This window comes from Phalacrocorax aristotelis, chromosome 3 (genome assembly GCF_949628215.1).
Source record: "Phalacrocorax aristotelis chromosome 3, bGulAri2.1, whole genome shotgun sequence".
NCBI classification, from domain to species: Eukaryota; Metazoa; Chordata; class Aves; order Suliformes; family Phalacrocoracidae; genus Phalacrocorax; species Phalacrocorax aristotelis.
Genome location: NC_134278.1, coordinates 84,997,665 through 85,020,407, shown reverse-complemented (window position 1 = coordinate 85,020,407; position 22,743 = coordinate 84,997,665). Strand labels below are relative to the sequence as shown.

Here is a 22,743-nt window from a genome sequence, read left to right as displayed (position 1 = left end):
AATTTTACCCTTTCAGATTGGTGTCACTGCTGTGTGCCTGGAAATTGTATTGTATGTGCCAGTCTTCAGAAACAGCGTTAAAGACAACTACATTTTCCATGCTGCAAATTTTATTATAGAATTTATGACCTTTCATTATGGAGGAAGCTCGTCGCCTTACCCACCATCCCTATCAGAAGCATATATGTACACTTGCATCGCTTTTGTATGATGCTTAACATTTTCTTACGTAGCTACCATCGTCTCTCCTGTTTGATGCAGGCACACTTGCCCTGGTGGAAATGCTGTTTCCCAAAGCATCGTTCTTTCCTCTCTTTCTTTGTGAGTTTGTATCTTGCTGAATATCACTGTGTTGTTCCCCACTGTACACCCATGTTCAGAAGCTTCCTGCCACTTCCTGTGGGATAAGTTTTCCTTGTTCGCCACCGCAGCTGGTCAGTTCTAACTGTGAAATGGGTTTGATGGATCGTGCCATATTGCTTAAAAGGCTAAAATGCCCAGCAGCTGGAACAAAGTTATGTATGAAAGACACTGTGATATCTCAGCTTTTTGTGTTAGCTACTTGAACAGCCTCTCATGAGCTAAATCTCACTCGGTCATCTCTTTCATGTAGTCACATATATTTCTTTCCTATAAACACTAGTTCGGTTATCTAGTTTCTAACCTCTTAGAAATGAACAATACTTCTTTACAATTACAAATCGCCTTTCAGTTCTTGTTTCTAATATTTTTGTTCTTTTTTGATATAATGTATTTCCATTACAGCTAATACAGCAAACACTTCAAAAAAAACCAACCAACCAACAAAAAAACCAGAAACCAAACCCTAAAAAACCCAAACAACCCAAAACAAAACAGAACTTCGACAAATCAGTTCCCATGCTGCAGGGAAGAAGTATCATTTTCTACCCACTGTATTTTCCCTGCACTGTTGGTACCATCATCACTGACACTAATGCTAACATGGCCAACCAATAGGGTTTCTAATAATATCTTTTTTTAAAAAAAATTTGCAATGCCGGAAGACTTTGTGTAAGTGGAACTGTACTAATGGGAACACAATAGTAATAGGAGAAAGTTTCATTTTAACATAATTTCACTGAGGCACAGAAAAACAAAATGCAGCAAAGTGCCCAAAACTCCTTTGGGCCAATTTAAACCATTTGTTTCCAGTAAATATTAATGAAACACTTCTAACTGGCAAATTTTTTGTTAGATCTAAAAATTATCCAGGAAGTCTTCAAGTATTTGAAGGAGAAATTAATGAAGCATACATGAACTCTTATAAAAATATACAAAACACCTGTACGCAAAATCTCAATTTTTAGTTATATTGCTCCCTTCCTTAGCTACAGAGATAGGTTTTACAGACTTCCGTGGAACTGAAGACATTAAGGCTGCTTAGTCTCAGCTCTAAACCTCTGCAGAAGTGTTTTTCTTATTTATAAATACAATCATAATTGCAACTACTTTTTGTAGCCATCTTTACCACTTCTATTATCTGTAAGAGCTGCCATGATACAAATCAAACGGCCCCAAAACCACTGATTCCTTACATGTTTTCAAGGTGTAGTTCTTCAATAATAGGACAAAACAGTATTTTTTTTTGTTACAGAAGGAAAGAGTGATTATAAGTCTAGTTGCTTCAAAACTCACCATCGTAATTAAGTGACTTTTAGGTGGATAGGAATCAGAGCAAGCTGTAGTAACTTTAATAGATGTCACCAGTTAGGAGAACTGGGACTAAAGTAAAGTCTGAGTAAAAGTTCGGTTATTTCATCTTCTGCTTCTTCCATGCCTGAAACTCTTCGGTTTTATTTTTGACAGATTTTATTAGCATTGACAAGGCAGGATCTATGGCTTTCTTAGGAACGTCTCTTTTCTTTGCTGCCTTGCTCTCCTGTCCCTTGCTTGCCTCTGTAAGCTCTTGCTCCTTTTGTTCTCTTCGGCGAGCTTTCTCTTCCAAGATCTTTTCTACTGCTTTTGTCTTCCTGAAATTTGGATCTGAAGGATCCAAATTAAACAAGGGAGAAGTAAACATGGCTTGGAATCTTCTGTCGGCAACATTTACCTGAAGGCAGAAAAGGAGTATTTTAGGTAGCCTTGACCAACGATAGCAAAGCTCTTAAACACAATAAAATGGGAGTTGCTTAAGGAGTTATAGCTCACCAGATTGTTCACCATTCCTGGAACTGCTCCACTCACAAAATCCCAGTGAGTGTCAAGCAGAGCACCAGAAGACACTAGTGGTAAGACAGACAATATTGTTGAAAACTGACCAGGACGAAAGAAGCAGTGGGTAACAATCAGAACAAACATACCAACAAGTATCTGAGGCAATGAGTTTCCTCAAGGCCTTGCAAAAATAGCGTCTTGTTACCTCGCACACAATTTATGCCCCTTCAACCTTGTATCAGAATATTTCTTTTTATGAAAACAAAACCAGCTGTTTTTGAAGAGGTTTAAAACAAAAAGCTGTTTTTGAAAACTGCCTGTAACTCCCTAGAAAGGTAGATCCACATTGTTCTTCAGATAGAATAAGGGAGGAGAAGGATATGAGAACACCAAATTTGTCCTGAAAATAATTCCTGTTACCAAAAGGTTCTAGGTGAGCCTCAAAATCAAGAGTATATCATTACCTGGAAGTCATCTTCCAGTAATTCCTTCTTTTTCATTAAAAGTTTCTTTTTCTTCTTGCTCAAATTCTGTTGTTCTACTATCTTTTTATAATTAAAATGTTTTCTGGCATCATCCTCATCATCTGTCATAAGTAGGGCCATTTCAGCCTGTTACGAAATAAGAAAATCCATATAGACAATGAAATTAAGTTTTCGATGGAAAATACAGTAGCCCATTAATGAAGTCTCTGAGTCTACATACAAATGGGTTGAAATAGGGTTGTCAGGGCAGTATTATCTCATCCTTAACACTCTTTTAACATTTTGAGGTGTAGTATTAAATATGATACTTTATATCCTTTTCGTTAGATATAAATGCAAATATCCACACACAAACATACAAATAATCTAATCTGAAAACTATATCATAACTCAGAAATCTCAAACGGATATGATTTTATATTGATAGTTATATAACAAAATAAAAATTAACATATATGAATTTAATACATTCAGTTAACTTGTTCTGAGAAAGGGTGAAAAGCAAACATGCAAGAGCAAACCATTCAATCTTCAAGGTTAAAAGTCTACAGGACTAGGTTTGAACACACAAACGTTAAAAGGAAACATACAGCACTGCCCGACACGCAAATGTACTGGGGTAGCTTTAAAGCTACAGGGACAATCAGCTCAACCAGAACGGCTTCTGTGCCCTTACATTTCAGTGTTACCTCATCCAGCTGAGCTGTGTTCAACTACAACCTTCCAGAATGATATCATGGCGTAATCTTACGTGGTCCATGCTTTGATGTTCTACTATTATTCTTGGGTAATTTTTGTTCCAAAAGCTCTCACTTTTAAAATTACACTGTTTCCTTCTATCGCTGGCCTATGGATTTTAGTAGTTCCACTCACAAACACACAACACAGATATTTGCAGAGTCGAGGCAATGCAACATATGTGATTCGTAACATTTTAAGCCACTTTACCTTCTGTTTTTCAACCTCATCTTCTGAGGTACTTTCAACCAATTCTGGCTGCTTCTTTAAATCTAAATGCAAATATAAGGCATGCACACATTTATTCAAGCTGATGCATGAGAACATAATTTACCTATGAACAGAACCTCTAAGTGCATATTGTAATCAATACTTAAACATCAGCTGTGGAGAGAGGCTGAAAAGATAAACCAGCTAGACTTAAAGCAATAAAAATCCACTGACTCTTTGTTTAACTTAAGGAGGCAGAAATATTCAAGCGGTGTAAGCAAGTCAACAAAAAAGAACAGTTAGACAAAATAGTTCTACTGTATTTTTCATAGAGCAGTAGAGAGAAGTATCACAACAGTGCAGGCAAACAGACGACATTAAAACACCCTGGGAGTGGAGTAAAGAGAAACTAGTTTATATACTCATAAATGTAATTGAAGTGTCCTGCAGTTCTTAAATGTAGTAAATACTTCAAAATAAAAAGCTGTGCTGGTTTTGGCTGAGAAGGGGTTAATTCTCCTCACTGTGGGGGTCGGCTACCTTTCCAGCTTCCCGTGCTCTGCCGCGTGGTGGGGGGGGCTGGGAGGGGCAGGGCCGTGGTGGGGGCGGCTGACCCCGACTGGCCAATGGCAGGTTCATTCCATACCATGTGACACCATGACCTGTATATTAAGGGGGGGGGGTTTGCGGCTTGGGGCCGGCGCGGCGGCAGGGTCTGTGGGTAGTGAGTGGCTGTGGCGGGTGCGGTTTGTTTCGGCGGTTCGTTCCCCCCTTCCCCGGGGCTTTGCGCCTCTCGTTGTTCTCCTTTACATTGCATTTCTACTGTTGTTTCTTTTAATTTTAATTATTAAACTGTTCTTATCCCAACCCACGAGCGTTACCCTTCTGATTCTCTTCCCCATCTACCGGTGGGGGAGTGAGTGAGGGACTGTGTGGGGCTGAGCTGCCGGCTAAAGCATGACAGTCTTTTTGGTGCCCAACGTGGGGCTCAAGGGTTGGAGATAACAACAGCTGCTGGTCACAGCACCATGTTGTCCTTTTTGCAGTTGGTGTTAAAGATGGGTGTTGGTTTGTTGAGTCTGCTGTGTTCTGCTGTGATTAGTAATGTTTTGCCTACAAGATTTGTTATACAAACACTCGTTTTCAGCTTTATCTGGTATTTGGGGTTTTTGCTGAAACCATTACTGTACTTCAGATACCACCTTGTTGAGGCAATTAGCAATTATACCTCCTCCTCTGAGAGGTTTTATATGGAGGAAATACAGAATAGTACCTTTGCAACTTTGTTCTATGATGTCTGTGCCTTTGTTACAACAACGTTTTTGTATCTTGAACATCCTTGGGTGGTTAAGGTGCACTTATTGTTAGTTTTTGGGCATGTTGTTTTGGTTTTGACTAAGCAACTTAAGAATATCACCCAGAAATCTGCCCCGAGGCTTGATAGTTACGAGTGGCAGGGCATGTGGGATAGCATGGGCAAATACCTAGGGCAGTGGGCACCCCCAGTGTTTTGGAGTTTCACCCCCGAGCAAGTGCAGAATCCTAAAAAACTAGTAGAATATTTGGAGAAAGTATGTTGTTACGCTGGGAACTCCAGAGAGACACAGATAACTGCAACATGCTGGGGTCTGGCCCATGCATACCGAGCCCTGCTCAACAGTATTCAGTGCCCCCAGGGGGAAGAGAATGTCTCTGGATTGAAATGCAAAGTGACTGGCACTGTAGACAATCCAGCCCTGACAACAGGCACTGCAGCCACTCAAACCCCCACAACAAGTACCGGAGCTAGCTCAGAAAATAAACCCGTACCAGTATCAGTTGCCCCCATACACAAGACGAAATACTGGAAGCGGACATCAACTCGTTTAGAACGGGATGATGAAGAACCAGGGCCATCGCGGGGAGAGGAGGGAGAAGTAATAAATGAAATAGAGACCACCTGATCCCTGTCCTTAAGCGAGTTGTGAGATATGCAAAAAGATTATAGCTGTCGTTCAGGTGAGCACATTGCCACCTGGCTGCTCCGATGCTGGGATAATGGGGCCAGTAGCCTGGAACTAGAGGGAAAAGAAGCCAAACAACTGGGATCCCTTTCTGGGGAAGGGGGCGTTGACAAAGCAATTGGAAAAAAACCACAAGCCCTCAGCCTCTGGAGGCGACTCCTGTCTGGAGTGAAGGAAAGGTATCCCTTTAAAGAAGATGTTACATATCGCCCAGGAAAATGGACAACTATGGAGAAAGGCATCCAGTATCTAAGGGAATTAGCTGCGTTTGAGGTGATTTATGGTGACCTGGACGATCAACGGTCATCCAAAGATCCAGATGAAGCCGAGTGCACATGACCCATGCGGCGGAAGTTTGTACAGAGCGCACCATCTTCGCATGCAAACTCATTGGCAGTGATGTCCTGGAAAGATGACGAGACACCAACAGTGGCAGAGGTGATAGATAGACTCCGGGATTATGACTCAAATATCTCTTCCTTGCTTGTCTCTGCTGTGGAGAAACTATCCCAAGAGGTCCAGCAACTCAAAGAAGATCTGTCCTACTCCCCACCTCGACAGAGCAGTGTCTCAGCTGTTAGGAATAAGCGTCCTTTGGCTCAAAGAAGGGGATACACACCACGGGCCACCCTATGGTTCTACCTGCGTGACCACGGAGAGGACATGATGAGGTGGGATGGCAAGCCTACTTCGACCCTACAGGCACGAGTACATGAACTGCAAGGAAGAACAGTCACTCAGGGAGGCTCTTCCGGGAAAGCTGCTGCTCCAGTTTCCAGTGAGCAAGTCCCCAGACAGAGGAGTAGAAGCGCAGATTTTATTTCTAAGTGTAATAGAGGGACTCCTGATTCACATTTACAGGAAGTGAGTTGTGACTGCCATGATCAGGACTAGAGGGGCCCTGCCTCCAGCCCGGTGGAAGAAAGGGATAACCGGGCTTACTGGACTGTGTGGATCCAATGGCCTGGCACATCCAACCCACAGGAATATAGAGCTTTAGTGGACACCAGCGCACAGTGCACCTTAATGCCATCAAACTATATGGGGCAGAACCCATCAGCATTGCTGGAGGGACAGGGGGATCCCAAGAGCTAACTGTATTGGAGGCTGAAGTGAGCCTAACTGGCAATGAGTGGCAGAAGCACCCCATTGTGACTGGCCCAGAGGCTCCGTGCATCCTTGGCATAGACTACCTCAGGAGAGGGTATTTCAAGGACCCAAAAGGCTACAAGTGGGCTTTTGGTGTAGCTGCCTTGGAGACAGAGGAAACTGAACAGCTGTCTACCTTGCCCGGTCTCTCAAAGGACCCTTCTGTGGTGGGGTTGCTGAAGGTCGAAGAACAACAGGTGCCAATCGCCACCACAACAGTGCACCGGCGGCAATATCGCACCAACCGAGACTCTCTGATCCCCATCCATAAACTCATTCACCAACTGAGGAGCCAAGGAGTCATCAGTAAGACCCACTCACCCTTTAACAGTCCCATATGGCCAGTCCGGAAGTCTAATGGAGAGTGGAGACTAACAGTAGACTATCGTGGCCTGAATGAAGTCACTCCACCGTTGAGTGCTGCTGTGCCAGACATGCTAGAACTTCAATACGAACTGGAGTCAAAGGCGGCCAAGTGGTATGCCACAATTGATATTGCTAATGCATTCTTCTCAATCCCTCTGGCAGCAGAGTGCAGGCCACAGTTTGCTTTCACATGGAGGGGCATCCAGTACACCTGGAATCGCCTGCCCCAGGGGTGGAAGCACAGTCCTACCATTTGCCATGGACTGATTCAGACTGTACTGGAACAGGGAGAAGCTCCAGAACACCTTCAATACATTGATGACATCATTGTGTGGGGCAACACAGCGGAAGAAGTTTTTGAGAAAGGAGAGAAAATAGTCCAAATCCTTCTGAAAGCTGGTTTCGCCATAAAACAAAGTAAGGTGAAGGGACCTGCACGAGAAATCCAGTTCTTAGGAATCAAATGGCAAGATGGTCGTCGTCAGATTCCAATGGATGTGATCAACAAAATAGAAGCCATGTCTCCACCAACTAGCAAAAAGGAAACACAAGCTTTCTTGGGCGTTGTGGGTTTTCGGAGAATGCATATTCCAAATTACACTCTGATCGTACGCCCTCTCTATCAAGTGACCCGGAAAAAAGAATGATTTCAAATGGGGCCCTGAGCAACGACAAGCCTTCAAACAAATCAAACAGGAAATAGTTCATGCAGTAGCTCTTGGGCCAGTCCGGGCAGGACAAGATGTAAAGAATGTGCTCTACGCTGCAGCCGGGGAGAATGGCCCTACCTGGAGCCTCTGGCAGAAAGCACATGGGGAGACCCGGGGTCGACCCCTAGGGTTTTGGAGTCGGGGATACAGAGGGTCCGAAGCCCGCTATACTCCAACTGAAAAAGAGATATTGGCAGCATATGAAGGGGTCCGAGCTGCTTCAGAAGTGGTTGGTACTGAAGCACAGTTGCTCCTGGCACCCCGACTGCCAGTGCTGGGTTGGATGTCCAAAGGAAACATCCCCTCTACACACCATGCAACTGATGCTACGTGGAGTAAATGGGTTGCACTGATCACCCAGCGGGCTCGAGTAGGAAACCCCAGTCGCCCAGGAACCTTGGAAGTGATTATGGACTGGCCAGAAGGCAAAGATTTTGGATTATCACCAGAGGAGGAGGTGACACGTGCTGAAGAAGCCCCACTGTATAATAAACTGCCAGAAGATGAGAAGCAATATGCCCTGTTCACTGACGGGTCCTGTCGCCTTGTGGGAAAGCACCGGAGATGGAAGGCTGCTGTATGGAGTCCTACACGACAAGCCGCAGAAACTGCTGAAGGAGAAGGTGAATCGAGCCAGTTTGCAGAGGTAAAGGCCATCCAGCTGGCCTTAGACATCGCTGAATGGGAAGAGTGGCCAGTGCTCTATCTCTATACTGACTCCTGGATGGTGGCAAATGCCTTGTGGGGCTGGCTGCAGCAGTGGAAGCAAAGCAACTGGCAGCGCAGAGGCAAACCCACCTGGGCTGCCACAGTGTGGCAAGATATTGCTGCCCGAGTAGAGAAACTGGTTGTAAAGGTACGGCATGTGGATGCTCACGTCCCCAAGAGTCGAGCCACTGAAGAACATCGAAACAACCAGCAGGTAGATCAGGCTGCCAAGATTGAAGTGGCTGAGGTGGATCTGGACTGGCAGCATAAGGGTGAACTATTTCTAGCTCGGTGGGCCCATGACACCTCAGGCCATCAAGGGAGAGATGCAACATACAGGTGGGCTCGTGATCGAGGGGTGGACTTGACCATGGATATTATTGCGCAGGTTATCCACGAATGTGAAACGTGCGCTGCAATCAAGCAAGCGAAGCGGGTAAAGCCTCTGTGGTATGGGGGACGATTGCTGAAGTATAAATATGGGGAGGCCTGGCAAATTGACTATATCACACTCCCGCAGACCTGCCAAGGCAAGCGCCATGTTCTCACCATGGTAGAAGCAACCACCGGCTGGCTGGAAACATATCCTGTCCCCCACGCCACTGCCCGGAACACTATCCTGGGTCTCGAAAAACAAGTCCTGTGGCAACATGGCACCCCAGAGAGAATTGACTCAGACAACGTGACTCATTTCCAAAATAACCTCATAGACACCTGGGCCAAAGAGCACGGCATTGAGTGGGTGCATCACATCCCCTATCACGCACCAGCCTCTGGGAAAATTGAACGGTACAATGGACTATTAAAGATGACACTGAGAGCAATGGGGGGTGGAACATTTAAACACTGGGATACACATTTAGCAAAAGCCACCTGGTCAGTCAACACGAGGGGATCTGCCAACCGAGCTGGCCCTGCCCAGTCAGAAATCCTACATGCTGTGGAAGGGGATAGAGTCCCTGTAGTGCACACAAAAAGTATGCTGGGCAAAACAGTCTGGGTTCTTCCTGCCTCCGGCAAAGGCAAACCCATTCGTGGGACTGCTTTTGCTCGAGGACCTGGGTGCACTTGGTGGGTGATGCGGGAGGATGGAGAAATCCGATGTGTGCCTCAAGGGGATTTGATTTTTGGCGAAAACAGGCAATGAACTGAATGGCACAATGTGAACTACTATATAATACTGTGTGTCACCTCTGTGTTGCATCGATATCAGAGTACGAGCCTCCTAACCCATGGAAGATCAACTATGAAACAAGCCGTGCAGCAGTGATGGAACGATGACTGACTCGGTATGCAGCAACCCAACGCCACACACCATCTCTCCCACCCGGAAAGACTGATACAACAGATGGAGCCCAGAGTCATGGACTGGGTGAACTCAATGGACATTTTAATGGACATTTTACAGGGAAGGTCCATGAACTAAGGGAATGATGTCTGTGTATTATGTTAAAGGATGGGAAGGGGAGGGGTGGTGGTTGGTACGGTTGTATTGCATCATATGGGACCTGGGCATGGTGTAAATAGTATGGAATAAGGGGTGGAGAATGTGCTGTTTTGGCTGAGAAGGGGTTAATTCTCCTCACTGTGGGGGTCGGCTACCTTTCCAGCTTCCCACGCTCTGCCGCGTGGTGGGGGGGCTGGGAGGGGCAGGGCCGTGGTGGGGGCGGCTGACCCCGACTGGCCAATGGCAGGTTCATTCCATACCATGTGACACCATGACCTGTATATTAAGGGGGGGGTGGTGGCAGCGCAGAGGCGGCGTGGCGTCAGGTCGGCGGGCGGCGAGCGGCTGCGGTTTGTTTTGGCGGTTCGTTCCCCCTCTCCCCTCCGTTCCCCCCTCCCCCGGGGCTTTGCGCCTCTCGTTGTTCTCCTTTACATTGCATTTCTATTGTTGTTTCTTTTAATTTTCATTATTAAACTGTTCTTATCCCAACCCACGAGCGTTACCCTTTTGATTCTCTTCTCCATCTACCGGTGGGGGAGTGAGTGAGCGACTGTGTGGGGCTGAGCTGCCGGCTAAACCACGACAAAAGCAAATACGCATCTCTTCTCTGTCCAGCAGACAAGTCTGCCAGCTGAATAAGAGTCCATCAGTCAAGGAAACCCCAAACAAAGAAACCCAAAAAACCAGTTTTTAAAACTTACGTGCATGGCTAAAAGACCATATTGTGCTGTTAACCATGCTAGCGCAAAAAAAGCCTGAACAGAATAATGGAAAGGCAAATATGGTTGACTCTGTTCAGACAAACTGAGTATTCTTCTGATGAAGCTTTCTTATTCTCTTAGAATTTACTTTATCTAATGAGCACTGTGTATCTAGACAGACATAGTGATTTCTAACAGCATAAGGCATTAGTCAAACGTAAATTTTAATGAAAACATACCCCATTTATAAATCCAATTATTCTCTTTGGAATGCCTGTAGACCTTGATCAAGAAGGTGCAAGAAAAGCAGGTTTCCTGACCTGAACCACATACTCTGCCCTTTGAGCTTGGAATTACAGTCCCAGGCAATTTATTACAGTCCACTGGGAGTACTCTTAAGGAAGATATTTGGCTCCATTTTTTTAAGCCAGATTTGAAGTCAGACTAGAAATACAAGCATGCCAGAAAAATGTCAAGTTATATCACTAAGTATACTCTGGAACAGGACACATTTCTTGAAGAAAAATTTTTCCTCCCTGGACTATTCTCTTGACTAGTTCTGAATGGATTCCAAGCTGGAAATGGATTTCTAGAAGAAAGAAACCACCACCAAAAAATAAACTATCCAGATGCACAATGACATCAGCTCAAGAACTAAATCGTTGATTTAGTAGTTCCAGAAAACATGCAGGAAAATCAGATTCAGATATAATATTTTTACCTAACCTACACAATTTATGTTAAAGTGTAGCAGGGAGAAATAAATGTCTTCTATAAGAGTTCCAGCAACTATGAAATCTTTTTTATCTTCCCAGAATTGGCTAAACTACAGAAAAGGAAACAGAGCACAGAAATGCGCAGTGAAGACAAGTATTCTAGAAGGTAAATCAGTAAATCTCTTAAGATTTTCCACCCATCCCCTGAAGAAGGGCCCTCAAGTCATCTTCCCTTGTCTTTCACCATCTGTAGGATCACAGAAGTGAAGATCGCTTATCTTCAGGCCTTCAGAGACTTCTGCTGCCGCAGATGGGGGTGAACCAAGCACTAGTATCAAACTACTTATTTCTTACTATGACCCTATGCAGCTAGTAAAAACAGCTTGGTACCTGAAATCACTCTGAGTACTAAAAACTTTGCATCGTGCTGAAAATAATCTAGTTTTAGAATTCACAAATACATGATTTTCTCCTTCTCCTGACATAGTCCCTCTCCCCACATACATTCTGGAAGTGCCCCCCACCTTTTGCACACGTAGAAATGTAAAACCTGTGATAACAGTCCGCTCCAACTGACTCCAAACCCTCAGATTTCACCTACCACCTAATCCCCACTCTATTTACGTTTCTAGGCAGCCAGCGTACAGTAGTAAAAACGTGTATTGGACTAAAGAGAAAAGAAAATTTATTTCTTCTGAAAGACAACTTTGTTTACAATGCAAAAAACATTTGACATTTACGTAAATGACTCAAACTTCAAAGGGACTCGTACATATTGGGGGGGTCCTATATAAAAGGAAACAGGCATTGAAGGCAGTGAAGTTCTTGTCTCTGGACTGCTTAGGGGAGCAGATGGTCAGCTTGTTTTTAACAGCCATCCCCAGAAATTGGCTAAATAATGGTCCCTGGTGAAAGCTAGGAGAACAGTGTTCCCTACCATTCCACACATCACAGTTTTCATCATTTTACAGGAACAGCCCCTGCAATTTTAGGCAAACGACACCTACTTTATGTAATTCTGAACATGCTATTTCTGCATTTACACTAGCTCGACTTTGTTTCCAAAGTTCATTATTTAAAGAAAGGGCAGATCTATTCCAGAAGTCACCCTCCTGACCTACCTGTTTTCTCAAATTCTTCAGCAAAATATGGGTCGTTGAGATCAACATCAGATGGAAGTTCATCCTCACTCAGTTCTCTCGGCAGTAGCCTGTAACAAAGCACAAACATTAATCCCATCAACATATAAATGACTACTAAAGTTTCAGTGGAATTAGGTGTTCCTTTTGTTAATAACTGCGAACATGAAAACTGAAATATTGTATGCTGAACATCATAAAACTAGAATACACTAAAACTGCTAGTAAAGACAAATCAACAATTTAAAAGCTCTTTCACAGATTGAAAGCTTTCTGTGTACCTGAAAAAGGGATATTTACATATTCCAAGGACCTTTATTAGATGTACCCACAAACTGTGGTGCATTAGGTAACCATACCAACAAATTAGAGGATAACAGCATTGATATGCCCTTACTTTATGTTCCACAAAAGCTCTACTTGGAAAAAAACTTGAGCAAGGAGCTTCATTTTTTTGCTCCAAAATTCCCACAAGACCTATTTGGGATTGAAAAGAACAAATTTTATTACTGGAAGTACTGTGTCATACATCTTGCCCCTTGACTTAATTTATCAGACTGAGCAAGAATATTGCACTAACAAAAGTTGCTCTACTACCTAACAGTGCTACTTAGTGTATTCAGAGCACTCATCTTCTGTAAGGCGTAGGAAGTTACTCATCAAATGCCAGTTAAAACTAACTGCAATGCACAGTGTAACTCAAGTTGCAGAGATTACTCTTAAAAACATCACTATGCAACATGAATTACATTCAGAGTAATGTAAGAATTTAGGAAAGCTAGGTTCCATATGCCACATGCTTTTTTCCTAGCATATGCACAAACATTTCATTTATCTGCCTATTTCTGCACATTACTGCCACAGGAGTCAGCTACTTCACAATTACTTTCTATGTGTGGAAAGATGAAGCAACAGCCATTTTCACGTTACTATAGAGCCATTCTGGTATTCATACACAGAACTATTTATCAAATTTACTCTTGCAATTTGAAATTTGAATAGTTCTTCACAGCTATGCTTTGACATTACAGCTTTGGGAAACAAGTCTGTGTTACTTCAGGCCAAAAATTGTCATTATCATAACAACTCTGAACGGATATGCATACAGTAGAAAAAAGACCCTTCCTAATGCAATCAAAAATGTAAATTAAAAACCGTTACTAGGATTCATTTATCTTTAAAGCAACACAAGTGGATAAATGAAATTTTGTGTAAGCATATGTATGCTCAGTACTACCCTGAATAGCCTTTTGCCCTGTAAATTTGATGAGGCACTCTCGGTCTTTCCACATGAGTGACCATTGCACAATAGTACTGGAAGCTATAATTTCTTATTTAGTTTATCCAAAACAAATAACAACACCTTAAGAAAACAAACAACTCTCCCCTACGTGGCCAACGGAAACATTACCTTTCTCTTTTTTTTAAGAATTCTTTTTTCTTTCTTCTTCTCTAGATACTTTTGCCATGGGGTTAGGCTATCCTTTCCTTCCAACCTGTTTTTGACCATTTCTTCAGCAGTTTCTTTGAGGCCTAGAACAAAAACTAGTAAGTTAATGAGATGAATCTGATTTTTATTGTTTTTAAATCAACTCTTTTCTCCTTTGAAAAATAAAACCTAGGGGTTTTTAAAACCAGTCTGTGAAAACAACATAAATATTGCTTAAGACAACATCTTTTTAAATAAAATCACTTTATAGGATGTGTTTTTCCAAATAAAACATTCCTTTAGCAATAAATTGCACAAAAGTCAGAAGAGCTTGCATATGTGATACCTAGTTCCCAACACTCTTGCTGTTCCTCAGAAAGGTCTCCTCTCCAGACATTAGACTGTGCAGTGTACAGGTGCCACTTTTTAAGGATGAGAGAAACACAATAAAAATTACAACAGCAGACATACACAGAGCCCTTATATTTAATGTACCTTACTATTATCAGTTAAGGTTCACAAAAACACTTCAAATACAGTCCAGTCATTCCCATTTTTGTGCATGGCAAAACAAAGTACAAAAGATGAAGTGACTTTGACAACGATTCTGAAATGTTAAATCACTATCAGAATATAAGGTCATCTCACAGCTGGCTTGAGCCTCTATAGCTGGTGCTCTCCATTTCGCACAGAGAGATTATCTGGTGCTTGCTGTACCAGCATGCCTCGCTTGCATGGTAAAGTTGCCTTTTATAGCACCTCCATTGCTGAAACTTTGCCTCTGTGATAACACTATGGCAATGCTGCAATATGTGTGATGACCAGTGTATTTTTTGTCCATCATTGTAAGAGAGAAAAAATAAGCTATTATTTGAATGATTTTAAAGTAAAAATAAATCTGCAACTGGAAAGCACAGGGAAACATAAACATCCAAATACTGGTACTAATCTTTTACTAATGTCATGACATGCATGAAGTTAAACTACACAAGTTATTTTCAAGTCATCTAGCCTTTTAAAGCTATTTAGTACCAGTCTGCTTTAACAACAGAAAACTATCTAAAATGAAAAAACAGTACACACCTGGTCTGACAGTAAACCTTGATTCAGAGTTGATGCCTAAGGTAAGCTTTTTTTTTTTAAAAAAAAAAAGTTAACAAGAAGCAGAGATTAAGGGCATAGACTGCACGAAACATATCAGCCTCTCAAAGAAACAAAAAATAAATTTGAAAGAATGTTTTATGTTATCACTGACTACCAGTTCAAATTGTAACAACTCAAGATTTACAAAAAAAAAAGAAAAAAAAAAGCAGCAGCAAGAGAAATAAGCCATCCTCTTATTTGGCTAGCATATGAAGTTACCAAAAGTAATTTTTGTACTTAACAGCTTTGTGAACCAAGAGATCAAAGGAGAATAGTACCATTCTCTCACCAGATTCAGTGAGGAACTGTAACTGTTAGACATTAACTCAGATCGGCACCTCTTCTGTATCCTTTTGTTATGGGTATGGTGTAAGAGAAGCCCTCAAGTTTGTGTTTCCTGACCTGTCAACAGTTGGGAAAGGTGGCCAAATTCTTTGCTCAAGGAAGTTTCCTCTTTACTTTCAGAGCATGACAGTTTTCTGAGGGTCCTAGAAAAGTAAACCCCACAGAAGTGTAACATATCTGTCCAAATAGTTCTTGCATAACAAGATCAGACAGTTAAGTTTGGATGTATTAATTAGGTTTACATTAAATTAGCACAGACCTCCGCTGTTTCAATGCCTAGCGCTTGAAGCTGCATGCACAAGTATGTAAAATCTTTAATTTAGACTTTTTGTAAGTCTAAATTTGTTCCAATATTTTCTCATTGGAACTATTTGTTCCAATAGTTTCTCATCACACAATCACATTCTACCGTTTCCAGAGGATCTTAACTGGTTGATCTATAGAACATGAACATGCAGCTGCTCAGTATTTTGTGTTACTGTTCAACATATAGCTAAGTTACTGAACATAATAATGTACAGCAAAACCACCAAACATAACTGAACCCTACTCTAGGAACAGAATGGAGTTTCTATAATGTGTATCATACAGTATTCAATGGTGCAACACCATCCATCACCTTAAGAAAGAATCATTAAATAACTGGAGCATCCCCATTCTACATCTAGAATAAGCACTGAATTTAAAAGCCACTTTTTAGGGAAGCCTGGGACATCTTTAACATTACAATTAGTAGGGAAAAAATGTTAAAAGGCCGAAAGTCATGTGTAACAATGGAAGAAGCTAGATTTAAAAACCCAACCCTTTATATACTACATCAGAAGTTACACTTTCTTTTTTCTTTTTTTTTTTTAATCATTGCAAATGTAATCTGATGAATACTATTCAACATTAAAATAGAACAAAGTAGAAGATTAGGAAAAGCACTGAAGAATTTTAAAGAGCTGTGTTGCAAACCATTACCTTTCCATATTTAAAAGCATGAAAAGTTACGTGTTCATTTGGCAGAGATCATCATCTCCAAAATGGTTCAAAGCAAATGAACTAAGTTCCTCTAGAAAGTAATTCAAAGCAAAAAACTTATCTTTCACTGACTTCCAAGAGTGCCCATAACACAGGCCCCAGCAGACAAGACCAACTTCTGCCAAAATTTATTATGATTTAGTAACTTCTGCTCAGACGATACGGCTTTTTTTCTAATAAAAGGAAATACAAGCAATAAAGCTCAACTATAATTTAAAATTCTTTCCCAAATGTAACTTTTGAAATATTAGAGCTTCCAGCTCATTCATAGGGGCTAGCACAGTAATCTATTGCTGGTTCATGACAACCGCCGCAATATTCTTGCCCTGTGGTGAGCAATCCTGAGAAAGAGCCACTTCTGGACCCTGTGGGAAAGAAAAGGAAAAGAAAAGGGGAAAAAAAAGCAGCAGTATGTTGTTTTGTTTTCTAAATCCTACCACTTTACTTAATTGTACCAAAAGGTTGAGGATGCAACCAGAACATTTTACCTGACTTCTCTGAGAATAATTGATGAAGAAATCCTCTCTAACTTTCCATATTCCAGTAAAAATGCTCAAAAACAAGGAAAGAAGAATTAAAGGGAAACCTAACAACTCACTGGATGCCTAGTTTATTTATACATCTCATTTTGATTACAAAATAAAGACAGTATAGTTTACTCCAAATATTTTTATATTGGCTTTAATTTTCCCTTCCCTCCCCAGCCCAACATGTGAAAAAGTCACCACTGGAGTTACCTCAGGTCTATAAAAGAACAGCTACTTTCAAATTCTAGTCCATCGCATTCCTCATAAATTTTATTGGCTGTTTCAGGAGAATCACGTTCTACAACTGCATAGAAGTATTTCAGTCGCTTGAATTGATACTCCCGCAGTTTTTCCCTATAAAGCCTGCAAAAGTAGAAAACAGCATGAACAAGTGAGCTGACTCTAACAACTTTTCATTTGCAAAGTATTTTAATTTGATTCATTAAAAATACGCACCATTCAAACACTCTCCTAATCTTACAATAAGATCAGATGTTAAACAGCATGAAGTTCCACCAGTATTTATTCACTTTTACTCAAGTAAAAAGACTAACTCACACAGTTTATTAAGTGTACACTTTCTGCATCTGAGACTGCTTCCCACAGGCATTGTAAGGTTAGAGTCCCTGCGCAGGGCACAGAGCAGCGTCTCAGTACCCTTCTGTGCAGGTCACAGAAAGTAGCACTTCATTGTTCCTATCAAGTTGTTTGCTATATTATACACTTACAATACACATATTCAAGACGCTCCAGAGCCCACTGAGCAATAAATCTAACGCTTCAGGGTGCACCTTGATGCACACAGTGAAGATGACTTCAGAACGCATTGTAAGTTCATCATACGCTTCCCTGATGCACTGGAGACTTTCTTCAAAGGGATCTGCACTTATTTTAAAACTATCCAGGTTTTCCAAATATAGGGCAGTCCAGCAGGATGTATTATACAAAAGTGTCCCCAGCCAGGCTGCCAAACATCTGGAAAATCTGGAAAAATATAAAAGCAAAACCTCTCAGGCTCCATACAGACAAGACTTTCAAGCAGAACAAAAGGAAAAAAAAAGAAGACATGCCTTAAGAAGCCTGGACAATGGTAGGCCTGATGAGATCAGCCTAGTAAGCCAGGGCTGCTGCTGGTGGCATTCAAGAAATCTCAGTCTGGGAATTTTTGGCCTAAGTTAAAGTCTCTGTTGATCATGCAGATAAAAAATTTTGACAGTAAGCAACAAACAAACGGCATTTTGTAGAGGAGAAATGCTATGTTAAACTCTCCACATATTTGTTCCATTTATTATTCCTATGAGCTACATAATAAAAATTTTGAACTCATCAACAAGCAAATCTTCTCAAGTTTCATCATAATGTATTTACTCAATGCATTGACAATGAACCAGGGCCAGTTATAAAATATCCCTTGAAAAAGCTATAAATTTAAGGCATCCAGAGGAGGCTTCCACACATGAGCTTTTGGGAACAGGAGTCGATCAGGATTTTCACTGAGAATTAGACATATTATAGCTCTCACGTGAAGATAAAGTTAATACCCGTCGTTCTCTGTGGTATTCTCTGGAAGGTCAAATAGTTCTACAAGTCCTTTTTGTTCTTCCTCTTTTAATCTCTCTTTTCCAAACTCTGAAGGATAAATCTACAAGTACAACAACACAAAAGTACATTTTTAACTGTAGCGGCATCACATACGCCAAGACAGAAAGAATAAATACAGTTAAGACAGTAAGAAAAAAATACCTCATCAGGCCTTTTAGATTTTTATGGTTTTTTTTTATGTAGGAAGGGGTATTTGACTAACATTTCTCAGAAGGCTGGAGGCAGACACTAAAAATGGAAAAATACAGCTTAACTCATCAGAATTCAACCAGTTTATTAATAACTCAAAAGTGGTGAAAAACAAGAAGTGTTGTGCAATTGTAAAAGGGGTTGGAAGGCATTTAGAAATAGCCAGATTTAAGGGGTTGGGTTATCTACCATAAAGACCACTGAGAGTTAAACTAGTCTCAGCCTACTAAGCCTTAGAACTTCACTATTAGTCTCAGAAAAACAGCACTTAGAGCCAAGCTCACAAACACAAGAGGTTAACAGCTTCAGGGTCTAACTCTACCAGATACATGCCTTTTGCTTAAAAGCAGCACATGTTTATTTCTAACACAGCAAGTTAAATTTCAACACAGTTTCTCGTTTATCATGTTAATATCTCCTTTAGTTCTCCACAGAACCATCTTACGTTGTTCTTTTTTTGTAGGGGTTTTTTTTTAATACAATAAAAGCCAAAACTCCTTTTAGAAATCAGGTCTTACCTTAACAGAAAATATCGTTCCTCCTTTGGGTGTGAAAGAATTAAATAGAGCCAGCAAATCCTTAGCCTTCAACCTATCCCAATCCGTATTACAAACTGCCAATCTACTTGTAATCTGAACAGAGAGGGGGAAAAAAAGGACAGAAAGTTCATAGGTTTACTTCCTGTCTGCTACAGGGAACACACGATTCTCTAGCAGCTATCCTTGGTAAAAATCGAAGTCAGCAACAAACCAGTGAACAAATAAAAGAAGCATTTTCCTCAAGAGTTAAGACAGTATCACTTAAACTAGCAAAGATCAGAAGCAGCAATCACCAGAGCAGATAAAAAGGACATAAGTAGCGAAGCACCCCAGAATAGACTGCGCCAATCACAGATTTAGGACTGCAGTTGCAACACTAGCGCTTAGGATTTTGTCATCATCATATGGTTAGTCACAATAGCAACTAGTATCACAGTACTGTAACAGCACTAGGGTACTATCATTTCTTATACACAAATTGTGCTCGATTTTAAAGTCCTGCTTCACTGATTTCTTGATTTTTGAAAGCACAAGCTAAAAAATTAGATTTTAAAAAAGTGAAAAAAAACCAGTAGTGAACAAAAGCAGTACTATTTAAACTCTGGAATTTCTGAAAAGCTCAATTCTGTTTGGTCTTTTGCTTATAAATAGTTTATCTACCTACAGGTAAGCCTCTGCTTAGAGGGAAAGGGAGACACTAGAAAGCTGCAAGTCTCCCTTCTCAGCCAATTTCATCATCACCTGCATTCTGTAACCTGAAAAACCTTTACAAAAAATGCTTTCAAAAAACATGTCAGAGATGAAGGTCTATAATGAACTGATAACAGCGTACATTTCTGAGTTTGGCAAGTAGCAACTTTTCGCATGCAGAAGTATTGTTACCTCATCTGCACGAGGGGCATCTTTATCTAGCTCACGCCATGAATGCTCTATCTCTGGCTCCTTTGGAAATACTTCATTTAAATCCTCGTCATCATCTGAGCTCGTTTCAATGTTCCCTATGCCTCTAGCTAGATCAGGCCCACTATCACTGACTTCATCTTCTGAATCACTATCTTCTTCGCTTGTTTCCCCATCATCTTCTGGCTTCTCATCCTGGCTTGTTTCCCTGTCAACTTCTGGCTCCTCTTCTGATTCTGCACACTCAAAATCATCACTTGCAGAAATTTCTTCCTCTAATTGGCTTTTACTGATGTCACGTGGATCACGACAGTCTGTACATACAGTCACTGAAAGACAAACATCAGTTATCTATTTCTATGCTGTAATTACATATGATCCTTTACAAAGAGGAAAAACCCACAGGCTTACAGAACCCCTGAAGTGCATAACAACACAGGAACAAATCACATCAGGGAAGTGCAAACAACAAAGTATCGGTATCAGCTCTTCAGCTCTTGTCTAATCTGTTGCTCTTTAGGCCCACAATTGTATTATCAATGTCAAACACTGAGAAAATATTATACTGTTATTTTATTTATATGTATAGGATCAACAGGTAGAAAAGAGACTTCAATAATGTAGGCTACATGCATGCACAAGGGATATAAGGAAAGTTTTTTCTTCCAGTCACCTATTCTCTCTAAAGCCTCTTACACTAATGGCTTGGTGCTGCCATCCTGATGCTTTCAGTCAACAAGTGTTGACATGCTGAAGCCTTTGTGGTATCAGATCTTCTATTTTATACCTAGTTTGATAAATAATTAATACACTGTATTTTACTCTTTTAACCACCCTAACCAACAATTTCAGCTCCTGCAATTAAAAGGACACAGATGTTCAGAGTCTTACTAAAGAATCAGCACTGATTCTATAAATAACTGACCAACTCTGACTCTTCAGCAACACCGAATCGGAGTCAGTCAGCTATTTTATGACTGATCTTGTGAAAGACCTTCCACAGATAAAACAGAAGCAACAACATCCAAGCAAACACAGCCAAATTCTACTTGTTATTTGAACAACTAACCTGATTCTTTTCTTTTTCCTCCTAGGGAATGGTCCCTCCTGGAAGCTTTAACTGACTTAGCACCACTTGGTTGTGAAGACTTTTGCTTGTTTTGAACTGAAATTGATCTTCCTCCTGACACATCTCTTTGCTTGCTTTCCCCTTTGGGTAAGAGGCCCTGGTTTCCCCGAGAGCAATCAATTTCTGTTGCAGTTTTCTTAGAGTCCTCTTTCAAGTTTGATTTAGATGTAGTTTTTTGTCCTTCGTTTTGCAGGTCACCTAGTTCTGTCACTGCTTCATGTGTTTGGTCCACCCCTTGTTTACTGGTTTTGCTCTCCTTCCTAGGGACACCATGGGCAAGTAGTTTTGCAGAATCTGCTTCTCCTTTAGGTTTAGCTTTTTTTTCCTTTTTTTTCTTTTCAGTACGTTCTTTACTATCATCTTCTGAATGATCAGACTCAGACTCTGACAGGGCGTAAAATTTCCTGAGGTTCTCTGTGGAATTGAAGTTAACAGGGCGACCTCTTTTATCCACTGTATATTTCAGCTTAAACTTCTTGTCATGAAACATAGCTCGGAACCGCTTGTCAATCTTGATTTTACATTTTTTTTCAGGCATCTCCCAAAATCTGGGATCCCTAGTAACACAGCTAAACCGCCCATCGCTCAGTATTTCCTCTTGGGATGACATTTTCGATGCTGGTGAAGACTTGGACATCTACAACATGGGAAAAAACCCAAGATGCATCTCATTAAAAAAACTCATTAACACAGCTGTAGGTACATAACTGACAAAATTTGAAGAATTAAGCAAAGGTAGATTTCCAACCTAACCTAAAAAGTTCTTTCCAAAAAGCACATATGGCAACTTAAATGAGACACAAATAATCCTGTAACTACCGCAGCCCTGACCACACATCTTGGCTTCCTCTTGTAGCAGATATACAGCTATAGAGGCCGTACCGGCTGCAGAGACACCCTTAAATGATCCCCTCGGAGTCCCGAACGCGACCTCACAGTTTCCCTGTCAGCCAGCCCTCAGGCTTATACTTCCCGCAGGGGGAGGGAATCCCACGTTTTAAAGCGCCAGTTCGGGCCGAAGCCACCAAGCCCGCGAGTGTTTCGACGAGCTGAGCTCAGCCCGGAGCCACCGGCAGTGCCTGGGCTCACGGCGCGGCCCAGCAGAGACACCCTGCTCCCTCCCCAGCCTCACCGACAGGCCGGATCCCACAGAGACACCCCAGCGAGGACCCCCACTCGCACCGTCCGGCCCGCCTGAGCCTACCAACCATTAACGACCCTCTACCAGTCTCCGTCTCCCCTTCACGCCCGGGCGCGCTCCCTCACGCGGACACCCACAACCACAATCCACCGCGCACCAGAAGGACGAACTCCCTCCCCCTCCAACCAATCACACGAAGCAACCGGCGGAAGGCTGGTGGCGCATGCGC

At 41.7% G+C, this 22,743-nt stretch overlaps 1 protein-coding gene across 1 annotated transcript; it reads right to left on the bottom strand.

Moving 5' to 3' along the window:
• Positions 1–1,068: 1,068 nt before the first annotated feature.
• LOC142055621 (ESF1 homolog) lies at positions 1,069–22,686 on the bottom strand. Its single transcript, XM_075089740.1, has 12 exons — positions 22,582–22,686; positions 21,314–22,010; positions 20,227–20,573; positions 19,324–19,437; positions 18,556–18,656; positions 17,225–17,377; positions 16,976–17,039; positions 13,959–13,999; positions 12,530–12,618; positions 3,609–3,670; positions 2,640–2,786; positions 1,069–2,071 (listed from the first exon to the last, which is right to left on the bottom strand). Exons 1-12 carry the CDS (start codon positions 22,582–22,584, stop codon positions 1,772–1,774), a joined length of 2,118 nt encoding a protein of 705 aa, XP_074945841.1. The 5' UTR covers positions 22,585–22,686; the 3' UTR covers positions 1,069–1,771.
• Positions 22,687–22,743: the final 57 nt, after the last annotated feature.